This window comes from Ambystoma mexicanum, chromosome 3q (genome assembly GCF_040938575.1).
Source record: "Ambystoma mexicanum isolate Mex_15411 chromosome 3q, UKY_AmexF1_1, whole genome shotgun sequence".
Classification (NCBI taxonomy): domain Eukaryota; kingdom Metazoa; phylum Chordata; class Amphibia; order Caudata; family Ambystomatidae; genus Ambystoma; species Ambystoma mexicanum.
The window spans coordinates 137,551,846-137,577,764 of record NC_090926.1 but is presented as its reverse complement, the minus strand read 5'-3'; the positions used below and the strand labels follow the sequence as shown (position 1 = coordinate 137,577,764).

The 25,919-nt window shown below is 46.7% G+C and overlaps 1 protein-coding gene across 2 annotated transcripts in view; it reads left to right on the top strand.

Moving 5' to 3' along the window:
- Positions 1-25,919, top strand: part of ESPL1 (extra spindle pole bodies like 1, separase) — a 1,025,090-nt gene that overhangs the window by 922,797 nt on the left and 76,374 nt on the right. For both annotated transcript variants that reach the window (XM_069653328.1, XM_069653326.1), the window contains 3 exons: positions 10,400-10,515; positions 10,637-10,720; positions 11,482-11,646. In XM_069653328.1, the coding sequence (XP_069509429.1) occupies positions 10,400-10,515; positions 10,637-10,720; positions 11,482-11,646 (365 nt within the window). The remainder of the gene's footprint in view (positions 1-10,399; positions 10,516-10,636; positions 10,721-11,481; positions 11,647-25,919) is intronic.

Below are 25,919 nucleotides of genomic sequence, written 5' to 3'. Positions count from 1 at the left end.
ATGCAGAGGGATTTAAATTTGATTCTTGCAGCAACCTGGAGTCAGTGTAGAGATTTAAGGGCTGGAGAGATGCAGTACTTGGGCTTAAGGATAAGGCTTGAACAGGTAGTTAGTTGCCTGTGTGCCTTCTGAACATAGTGTAAACCCGCATTTATTGTGGGTTTGTGTGTATGAATGAGCACAGTGCCGCTGTTGGGCATTTGTTTTCCGTTGCCCTATACTATTTTCTCCTGTCATGTAGTTTCGTGCTCTCAGCGGCAGGCATATGTTTCTGGTTTACATGGTATGATCCACCAGCAGGGGGAGCGCGCCGAGCCGTGAGATTTCAACTCTGTGGCAGCAGGAGCTCCCCTGCTGGTGAACGTTAGTGGAAGGTCCCTGGGGAGCATAAGAGCCCTGAGGGAAGCTGCGGGTGAGAGAGCACCGGGAGAACATGAGGGAGAGACGAGGGAATTGGGAAGGTGGCATTGATTTCCCCGAAGAAATCGGAACAGGGACATCCTCATAGGCGGTCCTTCCTCCTGGGCTGGCAGCTTGCTCTCCCCTTCACCGGGTCGAGTGCTTGAGCAGTGTCGGTGCTGGGGACCGTCTGTAGAGAGAAAGTTAAGCTGATGTTTTGTCCCACAAAGCCAGTGCGGCTGTGAGGGACCGGACCAGTCCTCTATCTCCCCCTCGAAGGGGTGGCCGCTGAGGTAGGAGTGGGAAAGAGACCAAAAATGGGGAAGGAGCCTGCAAGGCAGCGCGCGTGGTTTACTGAGCCCACGCGTTGTTTGGTGTCTCTGCCTCATTCAGTCGTGACAGAGGTGCAGGCATATTTTGGCCTAACAGACATGCTGACGCCTGGGTCTCGCTGGTGATATGTTGCTGAGGTGATTACCACCCAGTCAGACAGTGGGTGCCCCTCCAGAGACTCCTGTTTTTTTCTTTTGTGACCTGAGTTTTGGTGGTTTCCTCCATAGCGCATGACCACATATGACACATTCTGCTCAGGGGGACGTGTTCCCATCCCTGCACGGGGGATAGTGCGACCTTCGAGAGGGGAAAAGGAGTGGTAGAGGAGTAAGGCCAAGGCGATTGGAGGGGTTTGTGAGGTGGCAGTGCAAATTTTAAACCCAGTGGGTTTTTAGGAACGGACATGTCTAGTGCCAGTTTGATCCGCCCGCGCTTTCTGCATGAAATATTAGGCAGTGTTTGTAGGATAAGGATTACTCAGTTGGGTACGGATGCTGAGCTCCATTTAAGAGAAGGGGTAGTGGATCACGTATCTCCAGGGTTACGACAGCAAGTGTTGGTGTGTCTGTGACCGAATCGGAGCGAGGCTTTGTGGTAGTCTGCAGCTACCGGAATGTAGGGATACTGGCATGGTTAAGAATTATTTATGAAATGTGATTCAACATGCTCCCATGTGACCCATTGAAGGTTATTCATGTATTATCCAAATGTGATTTAGCTACTCCCAGGCGGTCCAGTGATGTAATTTAATGTTTCAGTAGCGGAGGAAAAGGAAGATGGACCCTTATGTACCCACTCGGCTCAATAATTAAACGATAGTGCCTCATATAGGGGTCCCTTGATGTACCATTACTCAGGCATACTGAGGACCTGGTTTACATAAAGAAGGCTGTTGAATTGTGTCAAATGAAATAAATCACTGACTGGTTATTTCCACCGGGGCGACCAAGTTAAAGGGCTGCCACCAGCGCTGACCATCCATTGGGAGAGGGCCCAATCACTGCACATGGCCGCCAGTGCCTTCAGAGGCCTGACATGGGCCCTCACAGGCGGGTCCATCATTCCTTCGCCTAGGTTTTGCATTTGTGCATGGGCGCGGTAAGGTGTAAGTAGCCCCTACTCAGGACTCCTACAGGTTGCTGCTCACTCACATATGAGCCACATATGGGGAGATGCACCTTACAATAGTAATTTTTGTTTATTATGATACCTACTCCTCCTTTGTCTGCTGATTTGTTTGTAATGCTCTTGTTGCTGTTTGGATAGGTTATAGCCTTCCTTTCTTAAGGGGTCAGGTTATAGGAGTGTTTCATGCATTTGTCCGGTATGGTGGATGTCGATGTACGTCAAACTTTCAATGCATATCGTCCCAGTTTTGGGTAGTGCCCAATGTCCAGAGTCAGTTGGAGTTTTATCTGGCTTGGTTTGTGTCCCAATTGGTAATTCCATTGCTCCCCTGGCTGTTGACTGGTTTGTCATGAATTCATTCCTTCAATCCGAGTCGTCTTAAGGTGTCAAGATCGATGCACAGTTTTTATTTTGTCAATCTGTTCAGAAGGGCAGTACAGAGTTTTCTGTCTGCTGTGGTATGATCTGAGAGGTTGACAACAAGCCTGTTAGAACATGTCTCTCTTCCCGGTTGCCAATGACATGTGATGCTGTGTTTCTTGCTCTCTGTCAGTGCTTCTTTGTCTTGTTGAGAAGAGATTCTTGGAGCCTTTTTGTAGAAACTTGAGTTTGTTCAATGTATGCATGTGTAGTGCCTCTGTCGGGGATAGTTTTGATACGTTGTGGTCATCCTTCTGTGGTTGTAGCAGACGATACAGTTCTTGCATGATCTTTCTGATTGTATGCAGTGGTTTTAACGAAAAAACAATAACTTTAATAAACAATAATGAAAAAATATAGTTTTAAAAAGAAAATGTGTATATGGGTGGGATAAAGGGTTACAATAGGTGGGGAGGGGGTTGGGATAGGTTTAAACGCATAGGGAAACTGGGGGTTATGAGGTGAACCCTCCCTCCCAAATAAAAAATTTGATATTTAGTTACAACATTTTTTATATTAATTGAATTTGTTATAATCACATGTAACCCTTTCTGGTGCTGATTTGTTGTGAGAATCGTGTTGTACGTTAAAGCCAACATTCTTTTGATCATCACTTCACCTTTTTGTATCAGATTTTTCCTTCTGCATTTGCTCAAAAATGTTGAATTATTCACTAGTGCATTAGTTTAATCGTTGTGCCAGCTTTATAAATTGATTTGAGAAAGTTGTATTGCACTACAGAGGGAACAGAACAGAATATACTAAAACTACGCACAGATTTCATCAAATTAACCAAATAAAGAAAAGAACTGAAAGAAAATGTTAGTTCTTTAAAAAGGTGAATTTTGAGGGTTTTAAAAAATGTATGTAGTTACTCCTAACAGAGTTCCAAAGACTGGGACCCAGAACCGAGAAAAGCATGTGTCCTTTGTGACTAACTAGCTGTAGGTACAGCAAGCAAGTATTAATGTCCAGACCTAAGCAAGCATGTTTGATAAGGTTGAATCTTATGTAGATAATAGCGGAGTCAGGCCATAATTGCATTTTAGACCAAACTGTATCTTACACCAAATCCTCTGACTGGCAACCAGTGAACAGATCTCCGAAAAGGAGAGATTGGAGAAAACCTCTGTACATGATATATGAGCCTGACTGCTGCATTTTTAACCGCATGATAGCGAGAAAGGTCACTCTGTGGGATACATGCTTGGATGGCATTCGCATAATCTAATTTAGAATTGACCAAGGGACCAACCACAGCTTGGTGTTTGGCATTGGGGATAAATGGGGAGAGCCCACCATAATAGTCTAATTCTATGTAAGATGGATTTGACTATTTCCTCAAATTGGTATTCACATCCCAAATTAGACTGCCAATAGAAGCCTAGATATGTTTTACTTTATGCAGAAAATAAGTTGATATTTTAAACTATTAAGGTGAGGTGGCATCCACAATGGGTCACTTAGCAATTTGCACAATTTGTTTTCATGGGGTGAAGTTTGAGAGATTATTCCTCATCTAACTTCCAACATGCCACTCCCCATATTCTAAAAATCTGTGGAATTAACACTGATGCTCGAAATGCTTTTTGGAGGGACAAGTCCTCGTAGTCCTTGTCCTCCTACTTCTGTGTGTGATTTCTGTTTTCTGTCCCTTAGGTCCAGCCTGGACCTCTGGCAGTGCAGCTCTTCATTTTTCCTTGTGGTGAACACCCATGGGATACCCTTATGGCACCCACATGGGTCAGGGTACACCCTTTTATCCCTTATGTTTTTGGGCACCTGTGTGTTGCCCACAGTCTGTTGGCAGCTAAATGCGAAGTTGACAGTGGCTCTGACTGGCCTCCATTTTTGGGACACCCAGGCCCAGATATAGGAATCGATGGATTCCTGAAAAAAGGCTAGATGCCACTGTAGCCTCTTGGTTTCTATTGCCTTTACACGTTCTCCCCCCCCCCCCCCCCCCCCCCCCACACAAGTCCTGGAAAGCCCTGGCTCTGTCCCTTCTCCCTGACTGGCTGTTGGGTGGAAGAACCATATATGGCTTTGGAGCTGCCTCTTGTCTCAGGGCAGCCTTCCCAGGCGGCTGGGGGGGGGTGCTAGGAGTACACCCTTGCTGCGTGAAGTCAAATCACATTCTCTGTTGTGGGTGTCTGGTTTTGGTTTGTGACACATTGCCTGGGCCAGCCCTGACTGAAACTTGAGTGAATGCAGTGTAGTGTTTTGAAAAGCTGCGCGCTTACTCCCATCCACATTCTGTGTTATGGTTGTCTGGCCTGAATGCCTGTCAGCCTGATTGACTGCTTGCCTGCATGAATGCACGTGTGAATGATTGGTTGCCTGAGCCTGGCTCAGCCTGAGTGAATGGGGACCAAATGTGTACGGACTCCTCACTCATCAATTTGTTCTGAAGCTTAATCCTGAAACTGAAGCTGTTCAGCGGCTGAAGTTGAAACCTGAAGCTTGTCTCCTGGGTCCAGTTGGAGGAAGAAGTCTGCAGGTGCGTTTCTTCAAGGAATTTGAAAACTGCTAAGCTGACCCGAGGACAGAATCAAGAGTAGCTGGATAGGAGACCTCTTCCCGAACTACGAGGGACCATTATGCACCTGCTACTCTTCATCAGAAGTATCCTCTGAGTCCAAAAGAGGAGTGCTTGGACATCTCAATTTGAAGTAGAGTTGTTGCCCTGGGTCCGGAAGAGTGTTCATGACTTCTGGAAGCCCGACTGCTGTCTACCGCCAAGAAGAGGTGGTACCCTGGCACAGTGCTGCTCGACACCCGGAGCTGCAAAAGTTTCACCTAATCAAAGAATCTTTCAAGGGACATCCCTGACAAATTGAACCACTTTTCCCCACCAGAGATCCCAGCTTGCTGTGCGCAGAGGAAGGTCCGCCGGTGGGCTTCCTGCCACAAAATCCGAAGAAGTCCCAAGGGTCCAGCCTTGTTGAGGGTCCTTAGTCCAGTTCAGTGGCGAGTCCATGTCGCTAGAAGCCATCCAGAGAGCTGTGCTGTGGCTGCAACACTGGAGAACCAAAAGTCGGTAAACCGTGAAATCCTGAAACCCAGCACCTACTTCAGCCACTTCACCCGTCACCACCGAAAGGCATCCAAGTTCCCCAAGGCCAGGCCTTTTCGGAGTCCACAGCAAGTTTCACCTTCGTGGGACATCCACAGTCAGAGTAATGACCCGCCAACGGACACCACTGCAAAGAACGAAAGTGCTGCCTTTCAGACAGTCTGGTTCCCCTTTTTCTCTTGGCCTCGACATCCCAGCAGGTCCTTTTTGCAAAGGGGATCCATCCTCAACGGAAGGGGTCCCATCGAGTAAAGCCAAGAATCTACACCTCTTCGCCTGCCAAGGCACCAAAGATACTGTGACGAGGAAGAGCATCTTCCAGCCTCAGGAATCATCCAGGGGTCCTAGATTCAGCATGTCCACTCTTAGATGGAATTGTGAAAGTTAGCATGCGAAAGTTGCATTTAGAAAGTGTGCCCTACAGCCTCTCCGTCAAGCTTAGAAATGTGCCCAATAGCCTCTCTGGTAAATTGAATTTAGATGTGTGCCCAAGATCCTCTGTGAAAGATGCATTTAGAAGCGAGCCCAATAGCCACTCTGTGAAAATTGCATTCAGTAGTGTGCCCAATAGACACTCTTGAAAGCTGCATTTAGAAATGTACCCAATAGACACTCTGGAAAGTTCCATTAGAAGTGTGCCCAATAACCTCGCTGTGAATTTAGTAGTGTTCCCAATAACCACTCTGTAAAATTTAGAGGCGTACCCATTAGCCGCAATGAGCGTTACATTTAGAGGTGTGCCCAATAGCCTCTCTGTTAAATTGAATTTAGAAATGTTCCTAATAGCCTCGCTGGAAAACTGAATTTGGAAGTATCCCCAATAGCCTCGCTGGAAAATGAAGTTAATAGTGCGCCCAATAGCCTCTCTGTGGAAAATTGAATTTAGATATGGGCCCAATATCCTCTGTGAAAGCTGCATTTAGAAGTGTGCCCATTAGCCACGCTGTGAAAGCTGCATTTAGAAGTGCTACCAATAGCATCTGTGAAAGTTGATTATAGAAGTGTATCCAATAGACACCCTGGAAAGTCCCAAGTAGAAGTTTGCCCAATAGCCTCTCTGGAAAATTGAACTTAGAAATGTAGCCCATTAGACGCTCTGTGAAAATTTGCATTTAGAAGTGTACCCAATAGCCTCCGCGAGTGTTACACTTAGAAGTGTGCCTAATAGCCTCGCTGATAAACTGAATTTAGAAATGTTCCCAATAGCCTCTGTATGGAAAATTGTACTTAGAAGTTCGCCCGGTAGCCTCTCTGGGAAAGTGATTTTAGAAGTTTTCACATTGAAAGAGCATATAACCATTCTTACCACACCCCACGCTTACTCTCTCCTTTACATCACCACTCAACTAGAACACAGAGATACTATGACACCATTCGGTATAACTGTTCCCATACGAACATCCACCGCTTACTCCACATCATTCTATGTAAACACTGCTTGTCTCACACCCCCAGCCAGGCGTTTTCCTCAGGCCTAACGCAGCCACATCCGTTCCGGATAAATCCTGCCAGAACGAACACATTCTCCTGATCTCTCAACCACCACACCTACCAATAAGAATCAGCTATTACATGTGTTCCGCACGAGCTGCACACATATCCGGTGCACACACGCACCTTTTGACTCTCCCTACTCTCTCTACTGATCTGAACTTCGGTTCCCAAGGGCGTTCAACCTACCAGCGCCTTCAGACCATACCGATGGTATATAAGGCGCTATATAAGTGCAAAATAACAATAACATGGATCCTGTTCTCCTGTGGCACCTATGGTACTTTGGGGGTTGTGGAACCTATAAAAAGAAAAGCAGAGCATTGTTGAACTTATTTGGACTGGACTGTTATAGACAAGATAAAGTACGCTTTGACTTTTTCCTTTTAAAGATTGTCCAGGTGGGGGTGATCCTCGCACACTATCATTTAAGTCTAAAGAGAGTACACTGCCAATGTTCCTTGATATATGAAATTACTCCCTGTTTGATTGCTCTGCTTGTTACAAACTGTCAGCAGTTGGTGCATTATTAATTAATCCAAGTAGTGTGTGGTACCACATAGAGTATATATTTTATTTGCCTTATTTGAATAGAATTTCCTGAGTACAAAGTGTATTATTTGTGTATATATTTATCTGAACCTTTATTTTATATAATGAAGCTGTTGTATGAGCTAACCTAGTGTGTGGACGTTGCTTTGTAGGGGCTTGAGGACTTGCTTTACTTAAGAACCAGCCTGCATCCCCTCCTGAGAGCTCAAGCCTTGGTTGCTCATCCAAGCTACCATATAGAGAACCTTGGTACAGGTGCTCTGTGCCTCTGTCCCAATCAAAAAAAACCTCTTGTTTAGTTATTCTGATGACATTGGGCCTCATTACGACCCTGGCGGTCTGGGAACTACATTACCAGTAAGCATGCCGGTACCACAGTTCCTGGACCACCATACTACGTGCTATGGTCGCAAGTGCCTGTCTTCCCGCTACTCTGACTGCGCCAGTGCATCCGACGTCCCCATCGCCATTCAGCCCTATGGGGCCGAATGGGGATGGTGAGGCCCTTGTTGCCGGCACCCGCAAATGGGCAATTGCCGGGTCCGCCAAACTCGGCATGACCCATTTCTTGCCCATTTGCAGGTGCCGGAAAAAATGCAACTCTGGCGGCAGCCGTGCCGGAGTTAGAGGCACGGCTACCGCCAAAGTTGTAATGAGGCCCATTATCTTCCTGAAACACCTTTTGATGGGCATGTTCTTCTGGCCCATGAATTGCTTAGTGTCACGTGAACTTATTGGCATGCTTTCTGGCACACTCCTTTTATTTGTCATTGCTTGATCTTGCAAATGTATCGTGTCTAAATTTGACTTCCGCCACATCAGTTGTGGTGATCAATATTTGTTTTTTGTAAGGCACACGTTTTTTCTCCAATGGCATCGAACAGGTTATGCATTGTGTCTGAGCATTGTCGACAAATTAATAGCCACTACTAAAACTATTGTTTATACTGACTTGCAATATTTTTTTACATGCATACACATTTATCTGCGCATAGGAGTACTTTGGCTAGATATTGTGGCAGATCTTGAAGTCTTGGACTGGTTGAGGGGGTCTATAGCCTAGGTCTTTTGAAAAAGTGCTGCAAGATGCACTTTACACACTGATTTGTAAAGAATTGCTGAGGTTGGGGTGGGGGACATTTCTTTAAGTACTTGTCAGAGATAACCACGCATGCTCACAAGAGCTTACCTCATTGGTCAGTTGTGCACATGGAAAATAATTTGCGCACGAACACCAGCCTCATCCGCGCTTGGATAATGTTCCCTCAATTATTTTTCTCTGAGACCAGTCTCTACCTTTAGAAATTTGAAGGGCAGCCTAACCCTACTTGTGTTTCACAAGCATCTATTTTTCGTTTCCTTGTCAAGGATGAATACATCTTTGGTCTGGGAAGTTCTGCTCTCTGTATTTTTATGATCCTGGTGGGCGTAAACTGCTGTTTCACCATCTGATCCTGTTAAGACAAAGTCCACTCCGAGGCATATTGACGGATTGGATCCGTCTAACAGTAATGTTTTTCAGATAAAAAAGGTCTTTGGCTATTCATGTTTAAACCTGAGTCCACAACAGAACAAGGAACAAAAGTGATAACCTAGATCATATGTTTAATACTGTGTTTTCAGGATGGTATTACGTCAAGTAGATATGAAAATGGCTTATTGTTTTGTTTTTTTTTGTGGGTTTTTTTCGGTTTAGGTTTTTAATTGATTTGAAAGTTTGATTTTTTTTTTTTCTGTGTTTGTCCTCTTTGTCTTCTTTCGGTTTGAAACTTTATGAATACCGAACATGTGTTTTTAGATGTTTTCAATAATTTGTTGATTCCTGCACTTGCACGTATTGCTTTGTTGCTATTGTATTTGTTTATAGGTATTTGTTTGCTTCATTCAATACAAATTTGACTCAGAGCTCTTGGCCCAATGGTCTTTCTTCCTTGTCACGTTTTAATTGTGTAAAAACCTCTGGTTTGGTAGAGGGTTGGTCTTGAGAGGTTTCTAAATAATTTAACCCAGTTGAACCAACCCTGTGCGCAGCAATAATCTTCCTCTTTGTTTCACCATTTGATCCTGAACTGTATGTTCTGGTTGGAAAAGATGAAGATCAGGATGTCAGTCTGGAAAGTTACCTTCATGGAGACTTTGTCACTTTGTCCTTCCTCAACTAAACGACACCAACCGTTCTGTCCAAATCTAGGTTGGGGGGGACAAAGCTATGGAGGCATGGTATACTCCTTGAACATCCGCTCATTAGGGGATAGGAGCAGTACAGAGAGGGCTCTCCAAGTCTTAATGGAGCATCCTTTTGAGACAAAATCCTGCACTGCCTGTTTGCCATTTCCAACCCGTTATGACTGGGGAAAGCAAGGGCCTGTTATAGGAATCGCTGCAAATTGGCTTTTTCCTGTTGAAGTGAGCTTCAAGTAATTACTGTACTAGTGGCAGGGAGACTTAGGTGGAAACCACATTTTATCTCTACTAGAATCTTAATGTGATTCTCTAGTATAGGTACACACTTGACTAACCTACATAAATTAATGTAACTCAAAAACCAGTTGGGGTACAAAGAAGCACTCCAAACTGAGAGCACCTGGACAGATATCCAACAATACTGTATACTGTTGCATCACATATGTGGGTATTTGGCTGGTGGTTTGGTAATCAATGATCCAAACCCACAATGTGTAAGTTGACATTTTGTGCAAGGAAAGTTGTAGCAGAACTGGATCCAGAACCCAAATAAAACCAGACTGGTCACTAGACAACTCACTAACGAATGTTCCCACAATTAGTAGTGTACTTCATTGCATTAATACCTTCAGGTGGTGTTGATGGCCTTGTTACCATGCATGCTGGCACCTTTTTGTGATCATTCCAAAGATGGGGAAATTACTGTTAACCCTCTAAATGTTGTTGCTTTTTGGTGATGCTGCATGTTGACATTGCGGAATTGCTTCTTGTAGGAATGCTTGCAAGCTCAACAGGATGTATTTTCTTCATTTTCAGTATTGCCCACAATCTGCCTACACGAGGGGGGTGAATCCTGACAGCACATATTATGTCTTGAATCCCCATGGCAATCTTCCCGGAACAGAGGAACGATTCCGTGACTGGTTCCAGAGGTCGGTAGACTGAGGTTCAGAGCTCAGATTTCTTGTTTGTCCTTTACATTTGACTTCCTTATATGTATTTGAAAAAAAGTCATGGAATCAAAGTTCTTACTTTTTTTGGTGTCTCTTGCAGTGAGTCAAAGTGGAATGGTGTCACTGGGAAGGCTCCGAGACCTGAGCATGTCCAAGCAGGGATAACACAGCATGATCTGTACATGTAAGTGGCGATTCCAAGCATGGTTTGAGTTACTGTTTGCAATGGAAGGATATTTGAGTCCCTGAAGTTTTCTCAAGGGAAGTATATTACCACCACACTGTATTTAGAAGATTCGGTAGTGGCTATGGGATGCATAAGGCTTGGCAGCAGAGCCAAGCTGTTGAGTTCCCGTAACTAATACTGCTGACCATTTGCCCTCTCCATGAATATAGGACCGCTAACTTTCATGTGGCGTTCTCTGCACATTTAGGAATTCATAGCAAGTGTTTTGGGAGATATAATTGCATATGTAGTGGTTTTTCCATTTGACTGCCCAGTTGGTGTGTAAGTCACTCAAATGTCATGTATTGTGCAGATTAGTCTTATGCTGAGGCAAAGGAGAACATATCAAGTGTGTTCGTATACATAGAACTCATTAAACTACAGTACTCTCCTAATTGGGGCACCTGGGAATAATATGGTTGGTGTTGAAGTGTGGTATCCATGGGAATACAGGAATGGAGATCCACAAAGCTGCTCTTCTGGGGAGGGCACATCTTGGAATCTGACTGTCCAAGAGGCTTCGACTGGTTTGCATGCTTGGCTCTCATGAAATTGTAGGACTGGAAAGCTTTCTGAAGTACGAGTGCAGAGTTTACAAGACTGTAGCACTTGAAGTGGTTATCTTACTTTCATTTAATCTTGGACATGTGGAACTATAGCACTTCAACTTTCAACTGCAAGGTTTTTATTCCTATTGTTTAATACTGTTCTCTGTTCAGATATGCAGGACATGGTGCTGGAGCCTACTTCTTGGATGGTCAGGCACTATTAAAGTTGGACTGCAATGCTGTATCCTTGCTGTTTGGCTGTAGCAGTGCTGCTCTAGCTGTGCGCGGAAAGCTGGAAGGAGCTGGCATAATACTGAAGTACCTTATGGCTGGATGGTGAGTCCAGTTTTCTCCCACACTGTCTGCCCCTACTGCATGACCACCGTGTTTCATGAGCGAGTAAAGTTACAAATAGTCTTCATGTCCAGCATAAATAAACTGGCCCAATGACAAACTTGTCCTTAAACACATCCTCAGTGGTCCTACGTTCACAACTTTTCACGGTTTGTATTCCATAGCGCCATCTAATCTTTTTATAGTTTACTGTTTTTCTTCTGTTTTAAGTGTTTGTTGAAGAAATGGCTGGACAGGAATCTACTACACACTGCCATAGTGTACATATGCTAACGGCAATCCACAGATTTAGGGTTTGCTAATACTGCAGGTGTTTTATCTCTTGCTAACACAAATGCACTCTACACCTGTTGTCAAAAACACGTCTACACTCTTCCAATTTGCACATTTTACTATCTAATCACAATGTAATCGCACAGCCTGAATTCAGCCCGAGGAAGAGCTTGATTGTGCTATCCCTCTGCAATCCATTGCCCGGGATTTTGCATTGAAAAGATAAGTCTGGTATGAAACGTGGAAATCTGGTCTGCTAAGGCCACCCTCTGCTCTTGGTTTGTTTCTGGAAAGTGGTAATGTTCCTTGTATTCCACAACCTTTCCTGACCCCCCCACATCAGACTACCTGTGTTCTCCAGATGTCATTACTGGAAATAATTAGCACCATAATTTAAACAGAGTAAAGACTTAGTCAGACATTGTTTCGTATTAAAAAATCTAATGGCCTAATGAGACTGCTGCCAAATGTTTATCGAGTCTAAACAGTCTAGGCCTCTACCAAACTATCACTAAAACTGGCCATTCTAGTAAAAATGGATTTGTTCTTACCAGGAGGAAGAGGCACCTATAATTTATTTTCAACAGGTTACCTGGTTTGGGAGACTTTAATTGTATCTTTAAATATTTGATATTTTAGCTCTGCCTACGTGGCCTTGCTAAGTCATAAGCTATTGGTGATTCAGAGCTTTGTTTTCAATATCTGGTTTATTCAGTTTAAGGGGCTTTGTTTTGTCAGTGTGTAGATTGCATGCAACATACATGACAGTGAATTGTGACAGTTTATTTATCTGTGGTACAGGCTGTACAATGTGTTGCCAGTTATGGTTTTTGCACATAGTGCAGTTTGGGAATGCAAGTGTGCATTTCTTCGCGTCTGATAGGGAACATAACTATCTTAATTGCCATCATTCGGATTTCTTTAAAGGAAGGGTTCGCCCAAAATTTTGTATTGCCCAAAAAGATGGGCAATAATAAAACAAATATACTCGCACTTTTTTTTTTTTTAAGTTCCTATGTAAAATTTTGAGCAATTCAAGCTCAAAAATTGGAAAAGCAAGCACATGGGCGTATCCATTTTGTGAAATGGATGCCCGGCTGTGCTGGCTTTTGCGGCACTAATGAAGGAAAAGCCAGCCAGCTGTAGTAAAGAAAAGCTACCACTGGGTGGCTTTTCCTTCATTGGCGCCGGGACTCGGAGGACGCGGACCGGAGACTACAGGCAGAAAGGCTGCAGCTGAATCTCGGTAAGTGCTATTTAATTAAAAAAAAAAAAAATCAGCACTAGCTGCGTTTTTTTTCTAAGTTTTCCGGGCTGGAGGAGCCCGGAAAACTTAGAAATAAAACCGCAGCTTTAAAAACGTATTTGTTTGCTTTTGAAGCTACCGCAAACATAAATACGTTATTGTGTTTGAAAACGCTGCGGTTTTTCTTTCTAAGTTTCTCAGGCTCCTCCGAGAGAAAGAAAAATCGCAGCGTTTTCAAACACATCAACGTTGTATTTATGTTTGCGGTCGCTTTCATAAGCTACCGCAAACATAAATAAAACGTTTTTAAAGCTGCGTTTTTATTTCTAGGTTTTCCGGGCTCCTCCAGCCTGGAAAACTTGGAGAAAAAAACACAGCTAGTGCTTATTTAAAAAAAAGAATAGCACTTACCGAGATGCAGCTTTTCTGCCTGTAGTCTCCGGTCCGTGTCCTCCGAGTCCCGGCACCAATGAAGGAAAAGCCACCCAGTCGTAGCTTTTCTTTACTACAGTTGGCTGGCTTTTCCTTCATTAGTGCCGCAAAAGCCAGCAAAGGCGGGCATCCATTTCACAAAATGGATGCGCCCATGTGCTTGCTTTTCGAATTTTTGAGCTTGAATTGCTCAACATTTTACATAGGAACTTTAACGTTAGATTGTAACATGTTCTCTATCTGATTTTGTGATTGGAAAAAATGAATTTCTACTAGCAGGACATGACATGTTTGTTAGTGATTTTCAAGGCCTCCGTTTTTCATTTGTGATAGGCCAGAGTTTGGAAATGGTTAGCCTTCTCTTGCTGCCAGAAGTATAGCTTTTAAGATTATCCAATGCAAGGATCTATCTGCCGTTCATTCAAATATATTGAAATCCTCTTTGCACAATTTAAGACTGAGCAGTGTTTGTGCTAAAGAATGAGAAGCTTGCAGTCGGATTACTGAACCGTTTTGAGAATCCAATTCCCTCGTTGTGGAGTCTTTCTATTCTTCTGATGTATACCGGTATGGTCTGTATGGAAACGCGAGTAAAGAAAAGGGGAGGTGGGGGCACAAAAGGAGTAACATGGAAAGGGGAGCAGGGTCTGGGAGAATATGGATGTTGCAACCCCTAAATATGGGGAAGAAAAGGGGTTGTAAAACCTGGAAGGTCTAGTATTTTGCTAATTTTCCAAGGAGGCGCAAACAATGGAATGCACACTCCTGACATAATACCAAGTATGACTCCTTCTAAATAGGCTGGGAGTAGTTACCCTCATCTGCCGCTCCTTGTGTTGCACATTGCGTACACAATGTATAAAAGAGAGGGAGCTTGAGACCTATTTGCATTGATGGTATGTAAGAGAAAGTGAAAATGGAGCTGTCTGCAGAGGCCAGTGATAGGAGTTGAAATAGCCCACATTCTGTGTAGTTAAACCTGTCCATCCCTTTGAATGCTTTGCTATACCCCAGTATGTTTTGCTATATGTGGCTTGTGAATTGTTAGCATACCTTATCACTAATGTGGGCACCGTTTTACTTTTCACCTTTTTTGCTGTGAATTTAAACTAACAGTTGTAAGGTAAGTGATCATAAAATGTAGCCACTGTGCAATTTAGTAAATGAGCTTAACTTGCTGTACATGTATCAAAATGAAACTATTCATGAAAATGAACCACCACCCTTCCTCCACCCCACCTGTCCCCCGGTAAAGGTTGTGTGTGGGGGAAGGGATTGCATTGCCATTCTTTGGAGGGGCTAGGGGTTTGGTCCCCGAAGGCGTGTCTTTACCTCAACCATGCGGCTGCTGAACTTGTTTGCTCAAGAATAAGTTTAAGAGGGTCAACCGTACCTAGATCCTAAAGTCCATGGGCTTTCATGTTGCCCATTTCATGTGCCTATCCATCCCAAGCACAAAGTGCCAGAGTTTTATGTTTGGCAATGTCACTGCTAGTTTGCAATCCTATCCTCTCGGCACCTATGTTTTTCAACAGGTTGTTTGCTGTGGTGGACCCACCACTTGGGAGGGAGCGGATTACTATCTTTCTACCAGAAATATTGGCTCATTTGAGCTTGCAGTGCTGATCCAGCATCGGCCCAGCTGCACCACATTTGTCATGTGCAGAAAAGCTTGGGCTTTTCCCTATACTCTAAATAAATCCCTGGCCTCACCATCTCAGAAACTGTACTTCATTGTGGTCGTTCTGGACACGTGGCTGGGCAGGGCCTTTTCTTCCAAATACTGTGTGATAAACATTCTGATGGTGCAGCCTTGTCAAACCCAGATTTGAGTCCCAGTCTCTGCCTTTGTTTTCTGGGCCCCATGGCCTCTTTCGACTTTCTGATTCAAGGGGTACAGTTGAGGATTAGGTTGCGCTCACATTTGGGGCAACAGGACAAACCTATGGTCTATAGCAAGGTTTCAAGGGATGGTCTGTATTGAGCCCTCCTAAAGCTTCCAAAGGCAGGATGCGTTTTAAAGCAACCCTGGCTGCAGTCACCTGTTATACATGCCACTTAAAGGCTTGAAGGCTCACCTGGACAATCTGAAGGTGAGCCGCACATGGTCTCCTTGCTGGGGCACATAATCCAACTGGAGCTGCAGCCATCAGACTGGCCCTGGTGGTTTTTATTACTTTCGTGCAAGGCAAGTGTACATGTCCTGAAAGACCGCAGCGTCCATGCATTACCTTGCCAAGAGTTGGTGTGGGGTTGCTGCCTCTGGTCAGGGGGCAATGTGCCTGTAGTTCTGAGCTATGGCGAAGCGCTCATCCATCTTTACAATCCATCTAACTGAGACCGGGAATATGGTTGTGGACGCCCTGAACAGACACTGTTATATCAGTCTCCCAATAGTGGGAACTCCAAGATGAGCTGTACAAAATCTTGACCTCCTATGTGAACACTCAAGTGGACTTGTTTGCCTCCAGCTTCAACAAGAAGTGACGTTTTTTTGTTCCAGGGAATTTCCTGCACAGGTGGCTCTAGGGGACCTCATTGATTCTAAATTGAAGCTTATTGTGCCTCTATGCTGTTCCTTTGATTCCTGTCATCCTGCTTGTTATTAGGAGATCGTGGTGGTTAAAGTCAACCCTCACCATGGTCTCTGTGGATTGTACCTATAGGTTGTGGTACCCAAAATGTTTGCGTATGTCCATCTGTTCTCCCTGACACATCTCTGCAAGGGTGAACTTGCTCTCCCATTCCGTTGGTATGTTCCTCCATCTGAACCGTAGCAGCCTCAAACTTTGTGCATTTCTGCAAAAAAGGTTGAGGAACAAGGAGCGAGATCTGTTTTACAATGTCATGGATGAGCTCTTTACTGCCAAAAGGCATGCCACCAATTCAATCTAGGTCTTCAGGTGGTGTATTTTATGTGTTTGGTGCCTTAATCATCCCTTTGACTCATTTGACCCTTTCTGCTCTGAAATTTTCACTTTCTTTGGCCCAAAGCAAGCTTCAGGTCAGTACCATTAAGCGGTACCAGGCTGCTATTTAGGCCTTTCAAAAGGACCACCAGTCAGAGTGCTTTTCCAGCCCCACTGTTATGCAGTGTTTGATGGGATCGACTGTTTTCTCCACGCGAGTTTCTTGTCCACTATGGGATTTTAATCTGGTTCTAAAATGTTTGATACTGCCGTTTGAGGCCTTGCATTCATGCCATTTGTAGTTGTTGAGTTCCACAAAGCGGCTGAGTGAGCTCCATGCCATGGGTTGCCGAGTCGGACCATTCCTTCTATTTGCATCCAGCTGGCTTTCAACCTGTACCCTGGAGGACTGGGATCAGTGCGCCTATAGTCTGTGGGAATCCTAATGTTTAACTTCCTGGACGAATTCAGCTGCAAGTTAGAATGAGCTGTGCTTTTCCTGGATACAAATCGAAATAGCAGTGGATATCATTGATGTTCAGCTTTTTAAATAATTTTAATGGTTTGATTTTAATTTTATTCTGTTAAATGGGAATGGAGCATCTTTTGTATATCTTTGTTTTGACTTGACCTTTTCGACTAAATGATTGGGTAGATTGAAGATTTGAATGTGACTAGTTTACAATGGAGAAAGGAGTATTCAATACTGGATTAGTACAGGAGAATGTAAGGCAACTGATTATGCCTCAAATATTTGCATGGCGACCAAGGGCAAGGTCTAATCTGTAAAGGAAAATTCTTTTTCATAAGTAAGTCAGAAATGGTCATGGATCTTTAGGGGAAACTTCATTGAAGAGGTTTAAGGTGATCTGATTTATTGCAGCAAAACCCTTGAATGCAAATGGATTTTCCTCCCACGGATGCATTGTCTGATAATACTATCCAAGCGCAGCAGATCTTTGGAAACATTTCTGCCACCCGGAGGAGCGTGACTTCGCCCACCTCTACGTGCCCCGCACTGGACATGACACTTGGCCCGGTATATATCAAGGCGCTGCACCCTGTTACCTCTGTTCCTTTTTTACATGCACTGTTCGCTGACCGGAATGCCTTTGCTTACCAAAATAGACCGTCTCTGCCATGCCAACTTTCAAAGGCCTTAGTATTTAAGCCGTGCGAAGGATAAGGGGGCGCTAGAGCGCGAACAAGATGGGCGCTCTGGTGTGAGCTCTGTCAGCGCACCAATAAATCCTGCAAAGATCACGGACCCGGGGGGCCACCAAACCCGCCCAGAGGTGGAGAAAACCATCCCAACGTGAAACGCACCAGCCGACTCCCCACCGAAGTCGAGAGACTGCCGATAGCTGCCTACCCGAGACCGCGACAGAGTGGGAGAAGGCCCTGACCAGCTGCGTCACGCGGCGGCATCCAAACGCAGCGCCGTGGGCGTATATAACATCAGACGCGGCCTGGGCGGCGATTCGCGGGGGGTGGCCACAAGACCCGCGGCCCCCCTCGAGACCACAAGTGGGAGCCCAGAACTTCGGTGCGGCGGCCCCGGGAGGCCGCACCCGACGAGCGCAACGTGCGGTCTCCGGCCCGCGCGGCAACCCACACAGCGACCCGCGGAGGTGACCAGTATCGGCGGCCCTGCCTGCGGAGACAGTCGCCGGCAATAGCGCTGACAACGGGCGCCTTGCTTCCAGCAGGTCCGGGGGCCATCCAGCTCACCAGAGGTGAGGCGGTCATCCCTGGGCGGGACGCGGGAGATCACTGGAGCCTGGCAACACCCGTGGTGACTTGGCGGGCAGGAGGCACGGGGTGAAGGAACCCCGCCCCAGCTGTGTGGTGGGACAGAAACCAACTAAAGAGAGGCGGCCGGTCCGGCAGCCCGCCCGCATCCTACCCCCCCCCCCCCCCCCCCGTCCCTCACAAGAGAGAGCCCCGGGGGCCACCCGGTGCACGGCAGGCCCTAGAGCGGCCAGGCTGTGGACCCCCTCGGGAGGCCGCCCGGCGAGAGGGAGGCCACCGCCACGCCGCATAGCAATACCAACAGGCGGCGGCGGCATCCATTGCCCCGGGCGGGCATCCCCCTCTCCACACTCTCAGCAGCATAAAGGACAAACAGCCCCAGTGTCCTCAACAAACTCAAATCAAGCACAACAAATCAAGATGGGAAAATCGGACAAGTCACAGCGGAAGCTCACATTTGAGGCTGGAGCCATAGTAAAAACCCCAAAAGCAAACGAGAGGCAAGAGAACCCTGAAGAGATCATGATCCGAGACGAAGAGCACGCTCACAATACAGACATTAAAGAAATCCTTCTCAAATTAAAAGCGGGGATTGGCAACATAGACAGCAAGCTTGACTCCCTGTCCACCAAAGTCGATCAGCTTCAACACTGTCTGGACAAACATGGGGACAGCTTAAACACTGCTGAACAACACATTTCCGACGTAGAAGATAACGTGTCCTCCATGTCTACCAAGGTAGCAACATTGGAAACGCAAATGAAAGCGGTCATGGCCAAAAACGAAGATCTCGAAGGGCGATCACGCTGGAACAACTCTGGGTAAGAGAACAGCAAAACACAAGGAAAATGGAAGACTTTGGCGAGACCCTCTGCAGAGACCTGTTCGGAGACCCCGCACTGTCCAACCTTTTCGTAGTGGAGCGGGCTCACAGGGTACCAACCAGCCGACTCGTTCCAGGAGTAGCTCCTCGCCCAATAGTAGCAAAACTGCTCAATTATAAGGACCGGGATACAATCTTCTGCCTTGCAAGGGAGAAAGGAAACCTGCAGTATGACGGGGATAACATCCAATTCTTTCCCGACTTCTCCCCCGCGGTCCAGGCGCTAGGCATGACATTCACATGGGTGAAGCGCCGGCTGCAGGACAACAAACTGATGTATTCCATGCTATATCCTGCCAAATTACGAATTCAACACGACGGCAAGTCACAATTTTTGAACACTCCAGAGGAGGCAAATCTGTTTCTCGATAAGGTGGGGTGCAGACAAAACGTCAACAATCCACAACCACAAAGAGAGCGAGCGAACGGAGATCCGCCGTGAAGACCAGCTTTACACATCAACAGGCTGGTTTGCGCTGCTCAAAGTCACCCCGGAGTCCGAAACCCACACTAGCATCTGAGGTGCGCTGGACCTTGGGAGTTCACTAGCGCCCCAAGCGCAGCTAAATTATGTTGGGGAACTTTGGGAGGGGAAAGCTGATGGGCGAGTTGGGGGTTGCCCGTGATCGGGAGGGAAACTGTTCAATGTTCTGGAAGTGTGCTTGCCTGAGGCCCGAACCCCCCACCCCACCACCGCCTGGAGACACCAAACAGAAACCCCGAAGCCTGCTCCCAGCTGAGATAACGCGACCCCAGGAATAACACAAATGGGACGCCACAGGACATGCTTAATCAACGGACCAACCCAACACTGATCTAAAATTCAACTATCCACAACATTCAAGCTAGCCACGTGGAACATTAGAGGGCAATAACCCGACTAAAACAAGAAAAATGTCCCAATACCTCAGGAGACACAAAGTGGACATCGCCCTGGTTCAGGAAACTCATCATCTTCCCGCAACAGAGAATCAATGGGCCCGTGACTGGGGCTGCCACAGGTACTTTGCGTCTTATTCGACATGCGCCAGGGGAGTGGCCATCCTCATAAACAGAACTCTGAAGTTCAAACTGCTCGCAACCAAAAGGGACGATGATGGGAGGTCACTCCTGGTACATGGTATTCTGGACAACACAGAATTTATCATTATAAACTCCTACGGTCCGAACACGGACGGAAACAATAACTTTGACTGGGTTATGACACACTTGGGAGAATCAGGATCCGCAACAATCATATGGGCAGGCGACATGAACACCACACTCGACCCCCGAAAAGACAGATCACACTCAACCTCTCCCACTGCATCCAGAGCTGCTCTCCAAGTTCATGAAATATGTAGAGCATACAACCTCGTGGACATCTGGAGACGCCAACATGGTGAGTCCAAAGACTACTCATTTCACTTCTGGGTCCACCAAACTAGCTCCCGCCTCGATTACATCCTAGTGTCCGCACACAGCCAGGCCCAATGGACCAACAATTAAATACTACCCAGATCCTTGTCAGACCACTCTGCGGTTACAGTCGAATATGCCCCACCTGATCCGTCAGATGGGAGGAGACACTGGAGGTTCAAGCCCGGGGCACTACAGGATCAGGTTTTTGCAGATGAACTCCGCACAGAAATCACAACGTTTCTTGAAATCAACCAGGGCTCAGTGACATCCGCCGGGACCCTGTGGGAATCCCTGAAATGCTACGTCAGGGGAATCTGTCTAACCAAAGAACAAGGCATCTTGAAGCTCATTAGAAGAGAACTGTCACAAAGCGAGACCCGCCTAAAAACTCGAACAATTACATGAAACGTCACCGGAACCACAGGTAGTGGCGTCATTGAAGACGGAACTGGACAAGTTCAGAGCAGCAGCAGACAGAACTAAAATTCTTATCGCACGGCCATCGCGTCCGCCAATATGGAGAAGGACAGAAACCAGGTACCTTACTAGCGAGGTTAATAGCGGCGGACCGCAAGCCCACACAGATCGAACAAATCCGAAACCCCAGGGCACTCTAGTACACACCGATAAAGACATAGCCGAAACTTTTCGTATTTTCTACCAAAACCTATACAGCACCAAATTCAATGCCACCCAGGAGGACCTGTCCCGCTACTTGGCAGATATAGAATTATACTGTGTAGACGCCATGCTAAGAGAACCCTTAAATACACCAATCACGACAGAAGAAATTATCCAGGCCATTAAAGACCTACCAGGCACCAAGGCCCCAGGCCCCGACGGGCTGATAGGCGAGTTTTACAAAGCGTACGCTCCCATTCTCGCCCCACTCCTACAACAGGTATACGAGGAGGCACTTTGAGCCGGATCACTACCCCCGACCCTCCGAGAGGCCAACATGATACTACTTCACAAAGCCAATAAACCCCCTGAAGAATGCGGCTCTTATAGACCAATATCACTGATTAATTTAGACAACAAAATATTAGCCAAGATCCTAGCTTCCAGGCTTATCCCCCTTATGCCCGCATCGGTACTAGCGGACCAAGCAGGATTTGTACCAGGCCGTAATACCATGTTCGGCATAAGACGCATGCTCGGGGTCATGGCGGCGCTAGACCCCTCACTTCAAGCGGTGGTGTTCCTCTTGGATGCCGAAAAGGCATTCAATTCCATTGAGTGGCCATTCCTCTTTGAAATCCTTCAGAGAATGGGTCTCGGGAAGAGATTCCTCCAACTAACAGCCCTATTGTATAATCAAACCCGATCCCATATAATCCTAGGGAAAACCAGATCGACGGCAATCAACCTCCAGAGAGGTACAAGGCAGAGGTGCCCACTCTCCGCCCTGCTCTTTGCACTGGTGATGGAGCCCCTTGCCTCAGACCTTCGGGCTAGACCTATTCAGAGAGGCCTGTACTTCGGTCCCCATAAATTAATCTCCCTGTACGCAGATGATATTGCCCTCTACATACGAGATCCGTCAACAAACCTGAATCCGGTAATTCGGGATAAAATAAAATTCGGCAACTTGTCAGGCCTAAAAATAAACCACAGTAAGTCAGTGAATATTCCCTCTCACCCCAGAGACCCAGGAATTTCAAGATGACTATGGCTTTCACTGGGAACACACAAATGTGCGCTACCTAGGGATTCAACTGGCCAGAGACCACCAGACATTGTTTCAAGACAATTACGGTAAAGTTATACAATCACTGCAGGGGAAAGTGGACAGATGGAAATCACAACCACTTACCCTATGGGGCCGGGTGTCATTGGTAAAAATGGTGATACTCCCCAAACTTCTTTACTTATTCGTAAATCTCCCGCTACTAGCCTCCCAAAAACAGCTACAACATATCAGGAGCATAATCCTGGAATTTATCTGGGTGGGCAAACCAGCCAGAATAGCCTACACAGCACTCATCCAACCGGTAAACAAAGGAGGCAGGGCACTCCCCGATGTGGAGCGCTATTACTGGGCAGCTCAAGCCCAATTCCTGGGGCACTGGTACGCCACACAATTCATCCGTCCCCATGTCCAACTAGAGCGAGCCCTGGCATCTCCTAATCTGCTAAAGGCAGCTATTTTAGGCCTGACAAATATCCCACATCAAACCCTAAATCCATATCTCTCCACCATAGCAATATGGAAAAAAATACAGCTGAAATGCAGGATTCAGACCAGGTTCTCCCTCCTGCTACCAGGTAAAATTCATTCCCAGAGTCCCACTAACCGCAGAAAAAGTCTACCTGAACTGGGTTAACAAGCTAAAATTTAAAACTTTAGGCGACCCCTTCATCGAAGGGCACTTCCTCACCCCCCAACAAGCCAAAACCTGCGGAGCTTCCACCGCCCTAGATACATTTATCTACTTTCGCCTCATAGGAGCCCTACAAACCTTACTGCCCACGTTTCCACAACAACCCACGACGTGGCAACTACTCCACGGGGTCATCCAATCACAAGGGGAGGGTAGGCTGGTCTCGATGCTATACAAGTCCCTACTAACGGACACAGTCCCGAACCCGACAACATCAAAAGTGAGATGAGAAAGAGCCCTCCAGACCTCGATTCCAGATGAAGATTGGGAATATATCCTGGCACAGACCCAAAAGGTATCACTGAACACCAGATGTAAACTAATCCACCTAAAATACATTCACCAGGCATACCACACCCCTGCTAGAATCCACCACTATCACCCCGCGACCCCCTCACCCCCCCCACAATGCGGCCGTTGCGGCGCACCTTTGGCAGACTTTCTCCACCTCGCATGGGCCTGCCCAACAGTGCAGCATTTTTGGGGAGCGATACTAGAAAAGACGGCCACAATAGTAGATACACCCATTGCACCTGACCCCAAGATTACCCTATTGGGATTTACCAAACACTTTCCCCCTACAACTCGCAAACTAGGAGGACTGCTGCTACTAATGGCACGTAGAAGAATTGCAACGACGTGGGGAAAGGGACCCACACCGACCACACAGCAGTGGCTGAAGGACATCTCCTATTGCCAAGACACAGAAACGAATTTCATCAAACTATTACCCCTGCGCGCTCGACCACCAGACATATGGGGCCCATATATCGCCTACTTGCTGTCCACCGAAGATGATGACTCCTCTCGTGGCACGACCCCAGAACCTCAGCGGAGCCCCACGGACTCGCGCCCCAACACAAACGTCGCACTTAACCACGTGATACTACTAACTCAGGCTCGGGTGTAACCCAGGTGGAGGGCGAGGGAAGGGAAGGCAGGAAGGAGAAGCACGGGTTACTTCCATGTTTGCAATGTTACGTTTTTGTTTTGTGTAAATACCAAAAATAAAGTTTAAAAATAAAAAAATGCTGTGCGAAGGATGACAGCCGACATAGATCTGTTTCGGATCCACACCAAATCTGAATTTGTTTGGGTGAGCAACACGATAAGCAGGATTGTGCGTCATGCCAGTGCATGCACCCAAAGGCCTTCCTAGAAAGGGCGGCAAAACTCAACTTCATTCACAGAGCAAAGAGTTTGGAGCCGCGCTCAATGTTGCACGATGCAGGGTGCCATCCCGAACGATAGGAAGGGGATCGGGACGACCTGGACCGGAAAACATCCTGTTCACTAAGTGGTTCCTCTCACTGTCACTCTTCAGCCTCTAAGAGGAGGAGCCACAGCTCCAGGGAGGCCCCGGAACGGCAGGTACTAGTCCCTTTCCCAACCCAGTCCTCCACTAAAGAGGAATGGGAGGTATTTTGCCTAAAGATGGACATCTTTGCCTGCAAAGGCAGCTTCGGTTTCCGACTGGGACCACTGCGTCTGCTGCGACCGGCAGGGAAACCGCTGGAATCCACTCCTACACACTTTTGGCCTTGGGCCTGGTTCCTTTTCCGACCAAAGGGTCCAGGAGCCGAATTACTTTGCCTGTGTGTGTCGCAGCACCGGGTGTGGTTCTCACCACCAATCGACATCTGGATAGTAGAAGCTCCCCAAGACTACGCTCCACTTCCAAAGGACGCCTTCATGTCGAAGAGGTTTTCCATCTACGACGAGGATGGTGATTGTTGGATAAGATTTCCACGGAGTTGGTAAATCTTCCTTTCCTGGTTCAACTCCAGAACTTTTTGCTTTTCTAGTGGGAATTTTTCATTAATACCTCAGTGAGTGGGAACCTTTTTCCACACTCACCTGTCTTTAACTCTTTTTATGGGTGTCATTTTTAAGACTCTCCTTAGTCTTTTTAAAGTTATGTCTAACAACTTATTGGCAATAGGTGCCTGTTGTTGCTGGGTCGCCCTAGGGGCTCCCCAGTTACCTTTCTTGTGCTAACCTTGAGTGAACTACAGTTCCCAAGGGTAGAAAGAATCTTTGGATCCCTTTTACATTTTATTCTGTGAAACCTGCACACCCCACCTTATGTGGAGTGCTGGGGAGATGCAATGTATCCCCTTTCACATTTAAACTGTAGCAATTCTGTTACAGTGACGAGCTTACCTTTAATGGCTGGTGGCAGTGATACCTTTTACTAATTTGGTACACCTTTACCGCGGGCTGTAATCACAGCTGCAGTAGAGGCACCTAAGGGTGCTCATTTTCCCAAATCGGCCCGTCTTTTTCTGCCATTTTAGTGTTTCTTGTCGTTTCTTGTTCCTTCCGCTGACATGCAGGGTGGGAAAGTCCTTTGAGTTTTGTCTTTGGCGGTAGTCCGCTGGACACCCCGCCCAGGCTCCAGTCAGTCTGTAACCACAGGAAGTGGGGGAGGAGTCCAAAACTTCCCCCTCCTTTGTCTTACGCCTTCCTTCAACTGGGACAAATCCCAGGGGGGGGCTGGCTGTCCTTATTGGACAGCCAGACGCCCCTTTCTTGTAAAATGCAGGCAGAGAATGCTGAGGAGGTGCTGTAGTTCCTGATAAATACTGGAAACCTGGAAGCTGAAGTCATGTCGACCACTGGAACAGAAAACCGAAGAGGATGACGAAGGAAAAGCGGCGGGAATGATTTCCAGCGACCGGAGAGCCTGCTGTGTAACCGGAGCCTGCTGCAGCCCTTCCTTCCAATCGACCTGGGGTCGCCAAAAACGACGACCCAAACCCAGAGCCTGGTGAGACCCACTAGACTCAAGACGACCTGCATTTTGAGCCATCTCATGGGTTGCTGCGATCTTGCGTTCTTACAATACCCCAATACTCTGGGACCTCGAGCCACTGTGCGGTGCATGGTCTTCCGAATCTCGGTGAAACTTCGTGGGCATCCTGGTGTATCTCCAGAGACACGAATCCAGTCTGAAAAGTCCCCTCACAAGAGTG